General features: G+C 40.2%; 2 protein-coding genes across 3 annotated transcripts in view; one reads left to right on the forward strand and one right to left on the reverse strand.

Moving 5' to 3' along the window:
• Positions 1-20,867, forward strand: part of DSC1 (desmocollin 1) — a 357,493-nt gene that overhangs the window by 18,493 nt on the left and 318,133 nt on the right. The gene's annotated exons all lie outside the window — the stretch shown is intronic.
• Positions 1-20,867, reverse strand: part of DSG3 (desmoglein 3) — a 34,111-nt gene that overhangs the window by 2,754 nt on the left and 10,490 nt on the right. The window contains exons 4-15 of one of the 2 annotated variants that reach the window (XM_012103431.4): positions 19,195-19,350; positions 18,486-18,630; positions 17,695-17,861; positions 16,567-16,695; positions 16,076-16,261; positions 12,820-13,091; positions 11,899-12,038; positions 9,856-10,083; positions 8,347-8,598; positions 5,110-5,249; positions 4,743-4,806; positions 1,521-1,765 (exon numbers count right to left, since the gene is read on the reverse strand). In XM_012103431.4, the coding sequence (XP_011958821.1) occupies positions 1,521-1,765; positions 4,743-4,806; positions 5,110-5,249; positions 8,347-8,598; positions 9,856-10,083; positions 11,899-12,038; positions 12,820-13,091; positions 16,076-16,261; positions 16,567-16,695; positions 17,695-17,861; positions 18,486-18,630; positions 19,195-19,350 (2,124 nt within the window). Of the gene's footprint in view, positions 1-1,520; positions 1,769-4,742; positions 4,807-5,109; positions 5,250-8,346; positions 8,599-9,855; positions 10,084-11,898; positions 12,039-12,819; positions 13,092-16,075; positions 16,262-16,566; positions 16,696-17,694; positions 17,862-18,485; positions 18,631-19,194; positions 19,351-20,867 lie in introns of both variants that reach the window. The other variant, XM_027960744.2, reaches the window with a different exon arrangement.

Below are 20,867 nucleotides of genomic sequence, written 5' to 3' on the forward strand. Positions count from 1 at the left end.
CATTTGATCGTGACTGTGTGATTGAGGTAATCCATCGAAGTCATGTATGGATGTGAGAGTTGGACCATGAGGAAGGCTGAATGCCAAAGAACTGATGCTTTTGAATTGCAGTGCTGGAGAAGATTCTTGAGAGTCCCTTGCGCAGCAAGGAGATCAAACCAGTCAATTCTAAAGGAAATCAACCCTGGATATTCACTGGAAGGGCTGATCCTGAAGCTGAAGCTCTTTGGCCACATGATGCAAAGAACCAACTCACTGGAAAAAAACCCTGATGCTGGGAAAGATTGAGGGCAGGAGAAGGGGGCGACAGACGATGAGATGGTTGGATGGCATCACTGACTCAATGGACGTGAGTTTGAGCAAAATCAGGGAGAGAGTGATGGACAGGGAAGCCTGTCGTGCTGCAATTCATGGGGGTCCCAAAGAGTAGGATATGACTCATTGATTGAACAGCAACAACAATGATAGAAGTAAGGTCATACTCCATATCAGCAATCTTGTTACAGAAGTTATCTGTGTTTGGAGAATGATGAAATTGATATTTCTTCAAACTTGAGTCTGTTGTAGGCTCATATTTGAACTCTTGAGTTTTAAGATTTGCACTGACATGGACTTAGCCAAACAGAGCAAGTGTGCGGAGCCTGGAGGTTATTTGCTGGGCCATCTGTGAAGATCCCTGTGTGTGCTTGGGTTACTGCAGGTCATTGTGTGGGGCAGGGTGCAGGCTTCCTCACCATCTGAGGCAGCTCTCACCAGCCTGGGGCCTTGGCCAAGACACTGTAACCCTTGTGAGAGTCTGACCCCTAACTGGGAGTCTGATCCTTCCTGTCAGTCTGTCCTCAAACACTGTGTCAGCCTTCATCTGCTTGGCCACCAGGCCAAATGCCATCACTTACAGCTCTGATAGCAAAGGTGTAGGTGAGATCCATTCTAGTGATGCACCAACCAGGAGGCAAGCTACCCACTTCCCAGCGTCCTCTCTGTCCTTACACCCCTGTCCCTTTGTAGATTCTCTGCTTCCTGACACTTTGCCTCATCTTGGACCGCATCCCTTGTTTCCCTTTTTATGTTTGGGTCATTAATGTTTCTTCAGCACTTTTGGACATGGACTCCTTGACAATGTGAAGAATACAATAACCCTCTTGGAAAAATGTATGCCGATGTATTCTGACATACTTTATGGTACAGGAAATGAGAAATAACTGCTTTGTATGTCTAAAGAGGATGCCGCTGATCTGAAAAGCAAAGGGTTTTGTTTTTTGCTGTTATCTCAGTGGGAGGAATGAGGTGCCATGTTCTCTCATTTTGTGTCTACCCATCCCTTCTTTCTTTTGACCAGTAGCCGGATTTTGGCAGCCACCTTAGGTTATCCTTGTTATTTTTAACAAGGAGCCTTTACCTCTTTTTTCTTGTCTTAAAAAGCTGCGAAAGAACCGAAGTGCAAAACCGAAGTTCAGTCAAGTAGAAAGCTCTCTAATGTAAACAAGACAACAAAGCCACAGAGTTTTCCATCAGATTACCTGAGAAAAGTAGGAGTCCAGGAATTTCATGTTTATCGCCCCTTCCCCAAAGTCCTTGTTGGTTCCTCCCGTGGAATGCCTTGTTCTCATCGTCCCAGACTGCCCCATGGAAAAGTTGCTCAGACCAGCGGTTGCTCCGAACCCTGCAGCACCCCCAGATCCTGCAGCTGCTCCAAGCCTGGTGGTCAGTTCCATTCCTGAAGCTCCTTCTACCACCGTCCCTCCAGCATATGTATTTGTACAGACTTCTAAAAACAGGGGAGAAAGTGCTGTAACATCTCATGATGTGATTTGTTTTGTTCTGTTTTTTACTGATCTTTGATATCCAAGAGCACATGCCAAGTAAAGCCAGCATGTGGGAGAAAATACAATTTTATGACTCAAGGTGAGAAGAACGCCCCACAGTCTGTAATATGAGAGTAACAGAGGAGGTGAGGGAGTAACAGAGGGTATTGTTTTCAGAGAGGTATTGTTTCTGAAAACATATCAATTAAAAAAATAAAAAAGATTTTCAGTGACAACAGCCAGAAATGGAAAAATATAAATGAAACATTCAGCACACAGCCATGGAAGGCTTCTAATGTGATGCTTGTTTTCAGGAAAAAAGAAGTTGTAATTTAGCTGTCATACTGGCTCAATATGGAAACCAAAGAGGAGACATACATAATGTAATCATGCAAATTAGCCAATGCTAATTAGGTGTCTTAGTGCCTGATGAAAATTTAATGAGCTGTGACTATTCTGCCTGTTACCTTTACTCTGCATTTTCATGGATAGCTGTTTTTCCTAGAGAATTCAAAATATTGTTTTTGTGATGTAATGGGAGAAGCAAATAAGGATTAAGGTAGCTGATAAAGACAGATAGTTACATTTTGGGGGCGATCTTATGTAGATTTTTCAGGCTGGACATTTAAAAACAATCTATTGCTAAGCATGGAATTAAGAACAATTTGAATATTAGGCATTAGATCTTATTGTTCTGTAGGCTTCCCAGGTAATGCTAGTGATAAAGAATGTGCCTGCCAATGCAGGAGACATAGGGGATTTGTGTTCGACTGAAGCAACTACTGCACATTTGCACTCATCTCACATACTAGTAAAGTAATGCTCAAAATTCTCCAAGCCAGGCTGCAACAATATGTGAACCGTGAACTCCCTGATGTTCAAGCTGGTTTTAGAAAAGGCAGAGGAACCAGAGATCAAATTGCCAACATCCGCTGGATCATGGAAAAGCAAGAGTTCCAGAAAAACATCTATTTCTGCTTTATTGACTATGCCAAAGCCTTTGACTGTGTGGATCACAATAAACTGTGGAAAATTCTGAGAGAGGTGGGAATACCAGACCACCTGACCTGCCTCTTGAGAAATCTGTATGCAGGTGAGGAAGCAACAGTTAGAACTGGACATGGAACAACAGACTGGTTCCAAACAGGAAAAGGAGTGCATCAAGGCTTTTGTCACTCTGCTTATTTAACTTATATGCAGAGTACATCATGAGAAACGCTGAACTGGAAGAAACACAAGCTGGAATCAAGATTTCCGGGAGAAATATCAATAACCTCAGATATGCAGATGACACCACCCTTATGGCAGAAAGTGAAGAGGAACTAAAAAGCCTCTTGATGAAAGTGAAAGAGGAGAGCGAAAAAGTTGGCTTAAAGCTCAACATTCAGAAAATGAAGATCATGGCATCCTGTCCTGTCACTTCATGGGAAATAGATGGGGAAACAGTGGAAATAGTGTCAGAGTTTATTTTTGGGGGCTCCAAAATCACTGCAGATGGTGCTTGCAGCCATGAAATTAAAAGACGCTTACTCCTTGGAAGAAAAGTTATGACCAACCTAGATAGTATATTCAAAAGCAGAGACATTACTTTGCCGACTAAGGTCCGTCTAGTCAAGGCTATGGTTTTCCTGTATTGGTCATGTATGGATGTGAGAGTTGGACTGTGAAGAAGGCTGAGCGCCGAAGAATTGATGCTTTTGAACTGTGGTGTTGGAGAAGACTCTTGAGAGTCCCTTGGACTGCAAGGAGATCCAACCAGTCCATTCTGAAGGAGATCAGCCCTGGGATTTCTTTGGAAGGAATGATGCTAAAGTTGAAACTCCAATACTTTGGCCACCTCATGCAAAGAGTTGACTCATTGGAAAAGATTCTGATGCTGGGAAGGATTGAGGGCAGGAGGAGAAGGGGACGACAGAAGATGAGATGGCTGGATGGCATCACTGACTCGATGGACGTGAGTTTGAGTGAACTCTGGGAGTTGGTGATGGGCAGGGAGGCCTGGCGTGCTGCAATTCATGGGGTCGCAAAGAGTCGGACATGACTGAGGGACTGAACTGAACTGAACTGAACTGAAGCAACTTAGCATGCTTCTTGTTCTAGTTTACACCTTAGTGTGATACTGAGATAAGATGAATGAAATAGTCATTTGGTAAACTAAAGAAATAAATAATTTCACCTATATGACAACACAAGCGATCCTTGTCCCATTACGATTAAATATTGTTGTTGTTTAGTTGCTCAGTTGTGTCCAATTCGTGATCCCATGGACTGTAGTCCACCAGGCTCCTCTGTCCATAGGATTTTCCAGGTAAGAATACTGAGTGGGTTGCCATTTCCTGCTCCAGGGGATCTTCCTGACCCAGGGATCAAACTCCCATCTCCAGCATTGGCAAGCAGATTCTTTACCACTGAGCCACCAGGGAAACCCGTGATTAAATACAAGAATTTGTTATTGAATTGAAATCAGGTTCCTGTTCTGGGGAAGAGAGAAGGGCAACAAGATCTAGGATGGGCACACACAGCACTTTAACTGCAGATATCACCAGTGTTAAGAGGCAGAGTTGGATGGTGGGTACATAGTGTGTTTTATATTCTCCTTTACATTTTTCTGTATATGTAAAATCCTTAACTTTTTAAAAAATTAGTAATCAACTATCAGAGAGCTATACTTCAGTTTACTGAAGTTTGGAGAAATATAACAAATCTGCTAGTAAAAATGGTGATATCAGTAGACAAATGAACTTATTGAAGTCAGAACTAGGTCACAAAATAGACTGCTATACTAAGAGTAAACCGATTCATTGAAACCCTGTTTCAGTGGTAATATCTCAGTATGTGCACAAATTATTAAGGAGAGAATTTAGAACATTTCTTAGTTTTTAATATTTCTTATTTAACCCATTGTTCCTTTCAGAAATAAATTTGATGTTGACTTACCAGAATTCTCCATGAAATCAACTCCATTGGCAGTTATAGGTGGCACAGAGATATTTGTGATTTCCTACAAACAATGTGCAAAAAATATATTTAAAAATTAACCAGATTTCACCAATATAAGTGAAATATGCTCCCTTTTAAATGGAGACATTACAAGAATTCCAAATTCTTGCAGGAGTAACCATTTTTATGATGTGACATCTGAAGAGCTAAGGTCCTAAAAGGCTCTGTTCATTTCAGCACTTGATGGTCCTTGATGGTCAGGAGTCTTATTTTTTATACCCCATTACCCCCTTTTCTATCTAGCATGTAAATTGAATTTTGCTCTGTATGAGTGAAGTCAATGTTTTATAAAGTGGATCTTCACCTTGTCTTCAGGTTGGGCTCCTTCGATTCCCCACGGGTGAATTGTTCCTTCTGAACCATCCGGCACTGGGACAAATCCACCGGTCACTCCCCCAATAGGACCTGCCCCACAGTCACAGGTCAGCAGCAGGAGGAGAGCCACTAGTATGAAGGAAAACAAAATATCAGAACATTTGAATCACTTGGAAATGACTTGACAGGGCAATTGTTGGAAACATTACAGAGAAATACAGTATCTTTAATGCTTATGGAAAATCTAATAGAAAGTGAGATTAATTTCCACAAGGTAAAATTTTATAAACTAAGCATACTAAAATTTCACAAAATTATGAAACTGAAGGAGACAGATCATTCTTGTGACCTATATATTTTCTTAAAAGAGGCACTGTTTGATGAATGATAAAAGTGGTCATTCATTTCCTCAATTATTTTCTATATTTTTATTATGATCGCTTTTATTTGTACATATTGAAGCTCAGTATACGATGTGGGGTGAATACACACCTGAATAGTCAAGATTTTAGGTGGGCATCATAATGATATGGTAATCTGGTCTCTAAACATCTCTTTATAGAACAGCCATTAACCTACAAACTCCCTCTGCAACTGATGATCTAATATCATTACACTCTTAATGGTGACTTAGGAATCCTTAGCTTGGAGGGGCCTTCCTGCCTGGATAGTTATCATTCTCTCTGTGCAGATAGGTCACATCTTGGCAATAAAGATTAGCATCATTCTCAGGCTAATAGGCCAAGAAAGAAATGAAACACTTCCTAGGCAGGGAGGTTGATGACCCCACCTCCACCTCTGCTCTGCTTGCTGGATGTTTGTGTCCGACTGCGTTTGTGTCTGATTCTTGTGATCCCATGGACTGTAGCCTGCTAGGCTCCTCTGTCCATGGGATTCTCCAGACAAGTATACTGGAGTGGTTTGCCATTTCCTTCTCTAGAGGATCTTCCCGACCCAAGAATCTAACCTGGGTCTCCTGCATTGCAGGCAGATTCTTTAGTGACTGAGCTATGAGGGAAGTCCTGCCCTGCAGAAGGAAGACGCTAAATCCTAGTCTGAATTCTTTCACTTACTGGCAGCTTAGTGAGGGGTTTAAGAGTATATAGTCTCTGGAGTCAGTCTTCTAGGGTTTGAATTTTGGCTTCACCATTCACCAGCTGGACAATTAAATCATCTTTTCTTGCCTCCATTAACTATCCTAAGAATGGGAGGATATATAGTATCATAGGTTGTTGTGAGGATTATGAGTTGATGAAGATAAAGGATGGTATTGAGTGCCATGAGGACTCCCCAGTATTGTTTGAATGAGATACATCAGTTATACAAATTAGGTCAGTTACATATATATATATATATATATGTATGTATGTATGTAAATATATGATGAAAAAATTAGCCCAAGTATATAAAATAAAATAAGTTGACAAAGCACATTTTCTCAGAATTTAACATAATGTTCATATAAATGATACCTTTAAAGGCTTTCTTTATTGCCATCCTCAATTCTGTGACTTAATTAAATGTATGGGAAGAGTTGAATATTTTAAGTGGGCAAATTCGTTTTGAAAAGTGATGAATATATATATATATGTATGGTCAGTATTTTTAGATGAGTATAACAGTCTTTTAGAAGTCTTGTTGATCATTGTATGTACAATATGTATTCGATTTTTATATACGCATCCAGAGAAAGTTTTTCAAAGTGTTGACTGTGTTTCCACAGAAACATGTGTATGTTCTGTCCACAAAATTCAGGATATGATCTTTTGCAAATGGTAGGATCACATGAAGCAAATATGACTGTGGGAATATCACAGTATATTTCCTCTGACTGCCATCCTGAGCTACAATCTCAAATGCATAGTAGCCTAGAGGATATATCTGTACCTCAAAATTCAACATTTCAAAATCAGATTTATGGTTGCCACCCTACTTATCTGCACTTCGTCTGATATTTTCAATTTCATTTAATGGTTTCAGTAGCAACTGAATTCAGTGGTTCATCTGGACTTCTCATGCATTCATTCTATCCATTAGAATAGATCTCCAGATCTTCTCCATTTACTCCAACTGTGCCTCGCATACATACTCGTTCCTTTCCAGTCTTATGCCGTGGCTCAAAGCCTGGCCTCCATCATCCCATGTGAGCTATAATATTACAATAACCTCCTAACTGTTCTTCCCTTTTAAATTTGCAGTACACACTGCTGTCAGTGTTATCTTTCTAAAATACAAATAAAATCATGTTGGTCTTTTATTCAGATATTCTCAGCAAGTCTCCCTCTCGGAATGGAACTTGTCTTATATCCCTGGGTATGGTCCAGTGTCTCCTAGTTTATAGCCTATGGGAACTTGAATAGAATTTGTTGTATCCTACTATTGTGTGAAAATTGTATGAATCTTAATTATGTTGAATTGGTTCCTAGTGCTTTTCAGGTCTACTCTATCCTTCTTCATTTCTGTACATTTTGTTAGTTTTTGAGAGCTTGATATTGCAACTCTAAAAATCTTCATTTACCTACTTAAAAAATAATTATATGTAGTGGAACTATAACAGAAACATATGTATCTAAATACAAATAACTTTGTCTTCTCCAACTCTCTCCTGTAAATGTGTTATCATACTTTCATAATTTAAAAACATAAAAAAGAAAGAGAAAAATTACATGTATGTAAATTCCCCTAATGTGTTCAGTAAACTTCATCATGTTAAGTTTGAGCCTTAAAGGAGTGTATTTTCAGGTGAAAAGCTGTTTTGAGGAAATTCTGGGTGAAGCAACAACTTCTCAAAGTGCGATATATTTATATGCATTGTAAAGCTCAAAGCTTATGCTATCTTAGAATTTTTCCTAAATTTTTTTGGTCAGGATTCTATTGTATTTTAGAATTTCATGAGACTTGTAGAGGGAATAGACATTTTAGAAAGTGCTGCGATCTTGGATAAAGTCATTATTTTGACCGTGAACACTACAGGCAGTGTGTAGACTGTCTGTGCTTTCTTTGATTCTCTGGTGCTGGTATCTATATGTCTAACATACATGACCTGCTCTGCTGTATTATAAATATAGATTGTTGGCAAGTCACATGTTAACTTTAAGCATTTCTGGTTCTTCCTGAAAATGTCTGTGCACCCCCCGCCCCCACCTCACCCTGTGAGCTCTGCCTCTAAAACAACTGCAGAGATGCTTTATCCGTGCACATGCTACCATCCCCGTGGCATACTCACGCAGCAGCAGCAAAAGGCCGAGGAATAGCAGGCCGATGGCGGCAGCCCCCATCCGAGACCCCTCTCTAATTGTATGAGGGCTGCTGGTCGGAGGCGCATTTCGACAGATGTCCCTGTAGTCACACTGGCAGACTTCCAGGGTCAAGCTCTCTGGTGTCTCGCACCGCCTCCCCTCACTGTCCGTGACCACGACGGAGATTCTGTACACTCCGGGAGAGACTGGCTGTGGGGCTGTGAGGAGTGCGGACGTAGCTGTAGGGGAACCGTCAAACACATCAGCGGTAGGACAAGGTGACTCTGGCTCTTAAAACTACTTCTTGTTTTGGATGAATAGGGCCACAATTGACACATCACTGTTACAAATAGTAGGGTGAGACTGGAGCAGTTATGAGGGCTGTTGGGGTTCAGTTGGGTATACATTATTTCAGAAAAGAGCAAGCGATTCATTTACAAAGGACTTGAAGTGGCCCGATGGTCACTTTTGTTGTTTTTCAGTCGCTAAGTCATGTCCAGCTCCTTTGCAACAGAGAAGCCTGGTGGCCTACAGTTCATACCATTTCCCAAGCAAGAATACTGGAGTAGGTTACCATTTACTTCTCCAGGGGATCTTCCCGACCCAGGGATTGAACCTGTGTCTTCTGCTTGGCAGGCAGGTTCTTTACCACTGAGCCACCTGGGAAGCCCTGCTGGTCACTATGAAATCTAAAAAGAGAGAAGATTCTTATTATGTCTAATGGCTTTTTCTATGAGATTCCTGGAAAACATAGGAAATGTGAAATTAGCATGATAAAAGTTAGGAGAAAAGTAAGGATGGATTAACTCTTGCCCATTGGCTTATGAGTTTGAGAATTTCAGCCTACCGTGCTTTCAAGATTCCTGACTAGTTACAGACTAGGGGCAACCTTGAGCAGGCTGACCCCTCCAGTATTTCATGTCTGCTGACAGCCTGGCCAGTTAGGAAAAGTTTATGTATTTAGAAATCTAAACAGCTCAGCAGTAAAATAGGTGCCTGACTGTAATCTTTTCATTATTTATTTATTTTGGTCTACTGAGGAGATACAGATAAAAAATTGAAAATATAAAAATATCCAATATGAGAAAAACAGAAAATTTTAAATAGTGCTAATATCTTATATTGTTCCTTTTCTGAAGACAGAGGAAATTCATGAGGATAGGACGTCATCTTCATTGCAAAGAATTTTTAAAATTGGACATGAGTTTGAGTGAACTCTGGGAGTTGGTGATGGACAGGGACACCTGGCATGCTGCAACTCATGGGGTCGCAAAGAGTCGGACATGACTGAGTGACTGAACTGAACTGAATATCTTATATTGTTCCTTTTCTGAAGACAGAGGAAATTCATGAGGATAGGACATCATCTTCATTGCAAAGAATTTTTAAAATTACTCTTGGAAAGGACCTGCTCCCAAATGGACTCCCTCTTAACCTTCTGGAAATATGAAGAAGCAGCAGTTTTCATTTGTGGAAGCAGCTTTACAATTACTCACCATCTGTTCCTGAGATACTCCATGCAACTGGAAGTTTTACGCTTTGCCCTTCCACCGAAAATTCATAGGGGCCAGCATATTTATCCCTTTGCAGTGGTGAAGCTCTGACAACCACGGAAGGTGATGAACTACAGACTACTTCCTTTTCCAGGGCAATTGTTGGACAATTTTCATTAAAATCAGGTACATAGACAATTATGGTGCCTGTAGAAGTTTTACCAGTGTTTTCTATAAGAATAACATTTTAGAGTTAGAGAACTATCCAGAGCAAGTTGTGCAAAATAAAGAAATAAGCCCATAAAATTTCTCTCACATGCATGGACTTCTCTAGTGGCACAAGTGGATAAGAATCCACCTGGCAGCGCAGGGGACATGGGTTTGATCACTGGTCGAGGAAGACACCACATTGCTGTGGAGTAACTGAGCCCGTGCACCTCAACTACTAAGCTTGTGCTCTAGTGCCTGTGAGTTGCAACTACTGAGCCCTCATGCTACAACTACTGAAGCTGAGAGCCTGTGCTCCGCAACAAGGGAAGCCACCACAATGAAAATCCCGTGCACCGCAGCTAGAGAGTAGCCCCTGCTTGCTGCAACTAGAGAAAGCCTGAGTACAGCAAAGAAGACCCAGTGCAACCAGAAGTAAATAAATAAATATTAGAAAAAAATTATCTCATGTGCACCAGATTAGTGTGTGTACTCGTGAAATTGTGTCTGTTATTCCTGCAAATAAAAAGATGTCACCCAATTTCTGTACCTTGTTAAAAGGAAATCTAATTATCAGCTTGGCTGCTGTCTTTAATTAGTAGCTTGTTGTTGTTGTTCAGTCACTAAGTCATGTCTGACTCTTTGTGACCCCTTGGACTGTAGCCCACAAGGCTCCTCTCTCCATGGGATTCTCCAGGCAAGAATACTGGAGTGGGTTGCCATTTCCTTCTCCCGGGGATCTTCCCGACCCACAGGTGGAATCCTGCATTAGCAGGTGGATTTTTCACCTCTGAGCCACCTTAATTAGTAGCATCAGCTATTAATTCAAAGTTATTGGAACCAAGACCTTTAAGGTGATAAATTCCACTGATTATAAATGAAATCAACATAAAAATAATAGGTTTATTAAATATATTCTAGTGCATGAGCCCAGACTATGTGGAAGATTTCTGCTTTTAAAGCTTGAGCCAAAATATTTGGAATAAACTATGATTTATTTTTATTACCCAAGATATAAGATCTCTCAGTGATGGGATTAAGAATTACTTCTGTTGTTTCCCTTAGTGCTTTTTTCTGTTTTTCCAGATAATATGATTTTTTATTTTATTTTCATGTTTGCTGAGATTGCCTTGAGTATAAATTAATTTTACACTTAGAGAAGCACATAGTCAATGTGCTTTGACCAGGTGCTTCATTTAGAAGATTTTTCAGAAGATTTTTCCTGTTCTGTGATATAAGCATATAAGTCTCTGTAAGTAACTCACTCTGTGTGTAAGTAAGTCACTCTGTGTGTAAGTAACTCACAAAGGCACCTCACATTTGAGCTGAGCTTCCCTGATAGGCTTTCTGTATCAATCTTTGTCCACATTCTCAAATCAAGAAATTCTTGCGCCAACCACAGCAAGCAGTAGGACTAAACCCAGAATTCACTGGTCCAGCGAACTCCATTGAGAACCTAGGATGCTCAGTCGTTGCCTAGATTTAGCCACCTCAGACTTAAGACCCAAGGCCCCTAAGGTAATCAACTTTATCTAGTGATAAAGGTTCTTCCCTGGTGTCTCAGTGGTAAAGAATCTGCCTGCTACTCAGGAGGCGCAGTTTCGATCCCTGGGTCAGGATGATCCCTTGGAGAAGGAAATGGCAACCCACTCCAGGATTCTTGCCTGGGAAATTTCATGGACAGAGGAGCCTGGTGGGCTACAGTTCATGGGGTTGCAAAGAGTTGGACACGACTGAAGTGACTTAGCACATATGCATGCAGTGATAAAGGTAATGTGTTAGTAATCAAAAGCATCTATTCATAAAGAAATGCCAATTGGAATAATATTTTTTTCTTACCATCTATGGCCAGAACCTCAGCTGTGATTGTCTTGTTAACTATGAAAGTGACGTCTCGATCAATGTTTTTGACAAATTTGATTTCAGCAGTTTTTGAATCAATCGTTAGCAAACCACCATCATTACGTCCCAAGACATATCTGTTTTGTAACAGAAAACAGTAAGTTTTTTTTCAAACATGGAATGTTACCTATTTAATGAAAATGACTTATATTTAATGTATTTTCATAAGACTCTGAAATATGCTTTTTAAAAAGCAGCAGAAAATTAACATATTAGCATAGACAAGGAGTATTTCATAAGCCTTAAGAATATGTTAGCCTGGGTTTTAAATTTTCTGCTCTGCTCAGTAAAATAACTGTGTCCTTGTTCTTTATACTATAGCAGCAACTTTTCATGGTGTTTTATTATTTTAGGCACCATGCTTTGTAGGTACTGTTCTATGTCTGACTACACCATGGTCTTCTGGTGAAATTCTACTTTTTGAAGGCTCAACTGAAAGTTTGCATGACACTTTTTCTAGATCTCACTAGACAGGCTGTCATTCTTCACTTCCATTTTCACTTATGTTTTTGCTACCTTAGCTCATAGCACATCTCTTCTTGAGTTATATAGGTCCTTGAGTTGGTTACCATTGTATCTCTTTACATTCTTGGCATAGAGTAGTTTAGATATTATTTTGCAGTAGTTTATAAGTTAAAACTAGTCAAGGTAAACAGCAAGATCCTACTGTCCAGCCCAGGAAATTATATTCAATATCCTGTGATAAACTGAAATGGAGAATATGAAAAAGATTATATCTGTATAACTTAGTCACTTTACTGTACATAAGAAATGAACACAACATTGTAAACCAACTATACTTCAATAAAATTAAGAGAAACTTCATCAAGGAATAATGAGATATTAAATTATTCTCACCTGACAAATGAGGCAACTTCGCCAGTGTCTTCATCAATGGCTTGATAGGTTCCCAGGACATAATTGATCAACTGTCTACTACTTACGCCCTTTCGGACAATAAATGTCTTGGAAGAAGGACGGAATGTAATTCCTTCCCTCACATTTATTACTTCAACTATAAGTGGGGTTGACTGGACTTGATATTGAGAGATTACGGATTGGTGAAATTCAGCTTTGTTTTTGACGGCGATACCAAGTTGCATGCTTTGTACTTGTTCATAATCTAGAGACTAGAGTAAAAATAAAAATAGAAGGAAAGAGGTGTCACAAAAATATGATCAGGTAAGAGGACCAGAGAACTCTATGTTACGTGCTATGAATGAATCCTTTATTTCTATACAGCAAAATAATGCTCTGATGAGGGTCCTTCAGAATTCTTTGCTTATGAAACCTCAGTTTGGTGACTGATACTTATGAAGCACAGTTACTTCTTTTAAGACTAACAAAACACCTTTACAGTTTCTTTAGGCTGTGTGATGCATTGGAAAGAATTCCAAATTTGTTGTTGTTTCTTGGTTTGAATCCTGGTTCTGCTACTTAATAGCTGTGTGACTCAGGGCACAATATTTAATATCTCTGATCCTCAACTATTTACTTCTGAAAAAGAAAAAAAAAACACTCTTACCTCATCAGATTGTTGTAAGGACTGAACAAATTACAGCCTACAATACATTCCTGCAAATGGTACCTACATCCACTCCCAGAATAGTGAATTCTGTGCAGTAGTATCTTTCCTGACTTTAAAAAATTCAGAGATGACAAATTATCTTACCAAACTTGGTTGGCACATAGGCTTCTGTAAAGCAGTGAGAGTGTGGCCCACCAACTCTCCATAGAACCATTTTCATATGGTCTTATGTGTTCACTATTTGTTTGACTCTTATATTGAAGTGGCACGAGTCAAGGCCAGAGATATCCCAGGATAGCTCTTTTCATTCACTAGTAAATTTTCTAAGGGCGATGGGATAAGGAAATGTTCATTTTGGTTACATTGGAGTATAACTGAAAATAAGGTATGAGATCTAGATTTGAGTTTTAATTTGGCAGTGACTGGATTGGTGGACTCAAGTGTTTCCTAGTGGAGAGGAAGAGAAAGATGCTCAAACTGGTCATTATAATGTAAGGGCTAAGTGACAAAAGAGATGGTAGAGTCTCTCTGTGAAGGCGAGTGAAGACTTGTACTTGAGAAAAATCAGGAAAGGCTTCCTAGAGGTTTTTGTGCAAGCATTTCAGGGTGAGGAAGAGTCAGGCAGAGTAAATGCCAGATTTAGCAGAAGGTGATAGGGAGCTGGTGATAGTGAGAGGCCTGGGGTACAACTCTGAGGGGGTTGAAGGTCATCTCCAAGGCCAGCAGGTGGTCATCAACCCTGGCTCCATATTGGAGCCCCCTGAGGAGCTGCGTGGCCTTCCCTGAAGACAAACTGGCAACCGCTCCTGTGTTCCCACGGGCTAGGAGAAGCGGCAGCGGATTCAAAGGGACAGTCTAACTGGGGGCCATTTTCACAGCCAGTAAGAACAAGGAAAGTTTTTAAGGGAGAGTAATTGGTCCAAACTGTTTTTCAGAAGAATGTGGTAGACAGAGAATGACGAGGGGTAGACACAGGAGGTGGGGGTGAGGAAGTCTACCAGAAGGGATTGCCAGCATCTCGAAGAGAGGGAGGCCAGGCCGGCGCAGCACAGGCCATAGGAAGGAAGGTCAGAGCCAGACTATAACAAAACCTTGCAACGGAGGAGGGCTGTAGCTCCCTCTCTGAAAAGCAGAGTAATAGGAAGTCTTACAGGGCTTCCAGCAATCTGGAATTACAGCAGTCACCCTGTTAAGGGAATATTATGGGTCTGTCATTCTGCTGGACTCATGGAATTAAAGAGAGAAGCTCATATAGTCCAATGTCCTATGCCAAGGAATGTCCTAAAACTGGTAATATTTTTCTAGTCTATACAATCAGTTCAGTTCAGTTCAGTGGCTCAGTCGTGTCCGACTCTTTGCGACCCCATGAATCGCAGCACACCAGGTCTCCCTGTCCATCACCATCTCCCGGAGTTCACTCAGACTCACAGCCATTGAGTCCGTGATGCCATCCAGCCATCTCATCCTGGGTCGTCCCCTTCTCCTCCTGCCCCCAACCCCTCCCAGCAACAGAGTCTTTTCCAATGAGTCAACTCTTTGCATGAGGTGGCCAAAGTACTGGAGCTTCAGCTTTAGCATCATTCCTTCCAAAGAAATCCCAGGGTTGATCTTCAGAATGGACTGGTTGGATCTCCTTGCAGTCCAAGGGACCCTCAGGAGTCTTCTCCAACACCACAGTTCAAACGCATCAATTCGTCAGCGCTCAGCCTTCTTCACAGTCCAACTCTCACATCCATACATGACCACAGGAAAAACCATAGCCTTGACTAGACGGACCTTAGTCGGCAAAGTAATGTCTCTGCTTTTGAATATGCTGTCTAGGTTGGTCATAACTTTTCTTCCAAGGAGTAATCGTCTTTCAATTTCATGGCTGCAGTCACCATCTGCAGTGATTTTGGAGCCCGAAAAAATAAAGTCTGACACTGTCTCTACTGTCTTCCCATCTATTTCCCATGAAGTGATGGGACCAGATGCCATGATCTTCATTTTCTGAATGTTGAGCTTTAAGCCAACTTTTTCACTCTCCTCTTTCACTTTCATCAGACATAAATAGGTTTATGTTATTTCAGATGAAGTGTCTGTTGTAACCAAGTCTGTTAAATGGAAGTTTTACTCAATTGTTTATTTTGCAAACTTAGTTTATATATTCCCATTTTCTAGAAAAGGTTGCCATTTTTCCCTTCCAAGGACTGTAGCTAATCCATTTAAAGTAAGTTGACAAATTCGCAAGCCACTATTCCATGTATTCTTGTCTGTTCCTGAGTTTAAGTCAGGAAATGTTTTAATTTCTTGTGCTTAAAACAGGCACACTGATAAATATATGTCTACTAGTGTGTTTGTGTTTCTGTAGAAAGGATGATAGTTTGGAAGGAAATAAATCAACATGTTAAGAAAAGTCTCCTTAGGAAATGGGGCTGTGTTTTCAAAATTCTCTCTACTTTTGTGTATTTTTTATATTTTCTGTAGAGAAGTGGTATTATTATTTGTAAGTGAATAAAGTTTATTTGTGACAGTTTCGGCTAACATAAAGTAACAGTTTTGGTTAATACAGAATGTTTTTCCCCCTGAAAGGAAATCAGACCTTACCTTAACTACTTGCAGGATACCTTCGTTAGTTTGGGGGTCAGTTTGTATTTCAAACCAATTCCCTTCATTTCCAGAGGTAAAGAAGAACTCTGCAAGCCAATTATCAGTGAACTCTTCATCCAAATCTATTACTTGAAATCGAAGCAACTCAGAACTTAAAGTGTTTTCTTTAATACGTGCTAAATACTAGAAAAAAGCAGAATTTAAGTTTCAATGTCAGGTTTTTATCTAAAAGAATTATATTCATTCTGAATGGCATTAGTCATTAATTCCCAAATTATGTATTGTCTCTTTGCTGGTCCCTGAATTCTTATCTTTTACAATAGCTTATTTTAAAAGAACAATGCAGAGAATGTAACTAAAAGCCAGCAAGCCAGCAAATCCTGAATTATGGTGGTAAGGTATAACATAATATATATATATATATATATATACATATAATTATTTTATAATTATGTTTTAAATTATTTTTCAAGGAATGAAAGGCATACCTGTGATTCTCTGAGTGTTGGGAAATTATCATTGACATCTTTCACTTTAATGCTACATTCACACTGAGTTGATAGTCCTTCTCCATCTCTGTCTGCACCACTCACAACCAGGCGATAGCTGCTAACTTGCTAAATTTGGAGGCAAAAATAAAGAAAAATGATTAATCTCTAGTGTCAGGGATACGAATGACAACTACTTGTTTCCTATGGGAAAGAAGTGAAAATATTTAAATTCATGGTTCATTCTCTAGAAGGACCACATGCACTTTCATTGTCCACCGTAGACAAAGCCTGTGGGGCACATGCCCCACGTGGGAGGAAGTCTTTATGGGGCTGAAACAAGTTTTCTCTTTTGTGAGCTTCTCAGGGCAGGAAAGTGCACTAAGAGCAAAAATGGACAATGAGGATGGTACTCTGTTTATCTGAGGGAACCTCATTTATAGAGCTTCCTTGCTGGTCTGTTCAGAAAATCATTTGTGTGAAAGTAATACAGAGTCTGATGGGGTCTTGTGTGTTGTTGGAGATGTGTTGGTAGAACAATGGAGAAGAGAGAGTAAGGGGATTCTTTTTCCTTTTTCCCTTGTGGCCGCTCCATGTGGCTTGTGGGACCTTAGTTTCCTAACCAAGGATTGAATCCGGTTTGCTCAGCAGAGAGAGCATGAAGCCCTACCATTGGACCATCAGGTAATTCCTGGGGATTCTCTAGTGTTCTAGAAACAGGAGTAAAATGGAAAGAAGTCAGGAGAAAAAGCACGGCATCAGAGAAGGCTTTATTCCAGATACAAATTTCTCCTTAGGAAATTTCCTTTTCCTCCATCACATGAGGGATTAGCCCCAGTTCAGTCTCTGTCCGTGGATACAATACCTTCTCTTATTCCCTCAGTTTAACTTCCATGGATATGGGATACTCATTTGTTGAGGTACAATCGATTGTGCAGATCTCAGACACACAACCCACCCCAGCAAAATCACAGTAGGATGCGATGAGCTTCCCTCAGTTGGGTCAGTTGAATCCAGAGAACCCCTCTTCCTTCCCTCTTTCATTCTTAGGTAGAAGGGAGTCACCTCTCTTAGGTTTCTTACAACTGAATCCTGAGTTATTGAATGCTCCCAAGTGCCTTGCTTTACCTCTCGATCAAGTGAACTGGTCAAAGTGCGGACTTCCCCCGTGTGTCTGCTTAGGAGGAACATGGGTGTGCCTGCAGGTTCCTGAGAGATGATTTTGAAGGCAATTTTAGAGTTCAAGTGGTTCGGTTCATCTGCGTCTGTGGCATTTAGGATCATCACCAGTGAGTCTAGGAGTACAGAAGTTCATTAAAGACTATGTAAAGATTGACATTATGTTCACGTTAAATATCCAACACAATTTCAAATTGACCTTTGTCTTTTAAGATCTTAAAACTATCTGTGTGCCAAAAATCTACATGTCACGTGCAATATCTCTTAGTCAGGTGACTGAGTCAGTTGACCCATGCTGCCTTCCATAAAAATCCTCCACTTCTCACTAAGCCTTGGTTGGTTGTGTTGAGGTTGAGACTGTTTTGTCTTCATCTTTTTACCCTTGCTGAATGGCTTTATGGTTCTCCCTTTCCCCCCAATTATCCATGTAAGGAGTGTGTCTCTGTCTCTTATAATCTAAGAAGGCCCAGCTGATGCATCTGGGTTGTCTAAAGCCACCTCTTCAGCTTTGTGACTAGAATAAGCTTTGACTTGATAACACAACCACAACCGAGAAGTACAATGGCAGTGGGTAAGTAGCTCAATCATAAATATTAGCAAGGAAGACTCAGACTGTCTTCATGAATTTTTCTACAAAGCTACTGATGAAACTAAGAGAATAAAATGATGTACTATAATGATGCTTGTATCTGAAGTTAAACAAAAATAATTAAAAGTGGTAGTTACGGCAGCAGACTTACTCGAAGCACTATTTTCTTCAATTTCACCCTGGAATATGCTTTGTGAAAATACTGGAGCATTGTCGTTTATATCTAAAATTTTGACCGTTAGTATAAGTGGTTTTTCTACCTCTTGTCCTAGGGTGTTAAGAGCACGACACGTAATCTAGAAAAGGAGAGGACATGTTAATCAATGTTCTACAACATCAGTTTGCTTATTATTAAAACTTGTCAAGATAAGGCCTCTCCTTGCATATACAGTACTTCTGTGCAAAGAGGGAAAATATTTTTTCCAAAGAGGAGACAAAGTAGGAAAGTGTCTTCTCTGGGTAGACTAGTTGTCCAAGTTGCCCTTTCTTGTGGGCTGGTACTGTGTCTCCTGTTAGCCTGAAAGTCTTGGCCAGAAGCATGCTGGAGTTCAGTGTTCATTCACCCTCCTGGGTTGTTCCTTCAGGGGCACAACCTTCAGAGGCTCTTTGTTTTATTTGTTTTTTTACTTTTACGCTGCACATTGCAGCCTGTGGGATTTTAGTTTCCCAACCAGGGATTGAACCTGCGGCCCCTGCAGTGGAAGCCCAGAGTCCTGACCACTGGATCACCAGGGACATCCAAGGAAGGCTCTTTGTTATTTGACCGTGGATGGATTCACGCACTGATATCCTTCTAGATTAACCTTCTAAAGTCACTGCCACAAGGGAAAGGGTGGCTGATATCGAGGACGCACACTTACCTGGAAGCTTGGGGTTACTTCTCTATCAACTATGGCCGTTATGTTAATTTCTCCAGTGTTTTTGTCAATGACAAAGATTCCAAAAGGGGGCTGATCAATTCCTATTCCAGAGATGTGGTAGGTAATTTTTTGGGTTGCTTCGAAGTCTGATGTAATCTGCAGCCCAAAATACCCAAAATGTTAAGGTGATCATCACTCAGACCTCTTCCTTCCCACTATGCTCCACACTCTCAAGTCATCTGTTCATTTTATTCATGCTTTCTGACACTGTGTTGTTCATTTTTTTGCCTTGATAGCTACTAGGAATATGAAATAAATTCAAATTGTTTCCTCTGTTGGCCAGTATGGACCAATGTGCCTTAACCTTTCCAGCCTTAGAATATTTGCTCAGATTGTGGTCACCATGGTGATGTTAAAAAGTTGAGAGAAAGTCAAGGACACCTAATATTGACAAGCCTACTACTGAATGCCTCCTTGCTTAGCAGATAACACTAAAAAAAAACCACAAAAAGACATTTAGTTTTAAATAGGAGAAGCTGGAGAAAAAAGTGGAAAGTGATAATATACTGTGTTAAAAATATTAGAATGAATTGCTTTTATTATTATTAATCTTTAGATTTTTAATAGGGAAAATTTCAAGTATATTATAAAGTTAGAATGTATAATGAACCTGATATATCCATCACCCAACTTCAACAGTTCTGAATACATGGCCAATCCAATGCTGATTGTCAACCATCTTTAATTATCTTATTGCTGTTTGCTATGATTTCAAATCTACTTTTTTGTTTTTATTTAGGAATAGAATTGCTTTGTTTTAAGAGTGTGGTTGTTTGCACTGAGGAAGCTGTCAGGATGTTGCTGTGGACGTCTGTGACTGTCAATATACATTCAGCTCAGCTCTCACTGAGCAACACTGGGGCTTATTGATTCAAGCGCGTGGAGAAGTCACTATGGCTGGGAGACGTTTAAGCTTTAAATAGGAAGTTTATGAGGACTTCTTGAGAGTGTTCAGTTTGGGCAAGGCAACTCTTAGCTGATCTAAATGCCTCTCTGAAGAGCTTGGGGCATTAGCTCCTGCCTGGGCAAGGCATCTTTTGCCTGGCAGTGGTGAAAACTGTAATCTTGCTTGCCACGACCTCTGTTCCCTAGCAGCGTGCTCTAGTGATAAGAGACTTTTGCTTTTGCACTGGCAGCCAGACCTCAGCTTGTGATTGACTAAACTGACTCTCGTGAGAACCAACTGGTAGAAAGGTCCACCTCAGCTTAATCTGGACGCTATGCCTTTAACCTCTCTTGCCTGGGACAATAATGTGATCAATCTACACTTGACTAGGAGTATGGTATTTTTTGGTTTATTGAGAGACATTATCCTATATGTTTTTAGCTTGTGAAATTGTCATAACTCCTGCAGTGAACCCGTGTTAAATACATTATTGGTAAAGACAGTCACATTCTCTGGGGATAATTTGCTGCCCCGAACAAAGCACTTGGCCATATACATTTTTCTCTTCCTTTGCTAGAATCTGAATCCCAAAAGGCATATCCATTGAAATATATTGAAATGGCTGTTAATTATTTTTAATTACTCTGGAAGCTGTAATTCCTTCATCTTTCTCTTTTAAGTTGATATTATTAATACTATTGTATTTTTTGTGTTATTGAAAATACCA

This window comes from Ovis aries, chromosome 23 (genome assembly GCF_016772045.2).
Source record: "Ovis aries strain OAR_USU_Benz2616 breed Rambouillet chromosome 23, ARS-UI_Ramb_v3.0, whole genome shotgun sequence".
NCBI classification, from domain to species: Eukaryota; Metazoa; Chordata; class Mammalia; order Artiodactyla; family Bovidae; genus Ovis; species Ovis aries.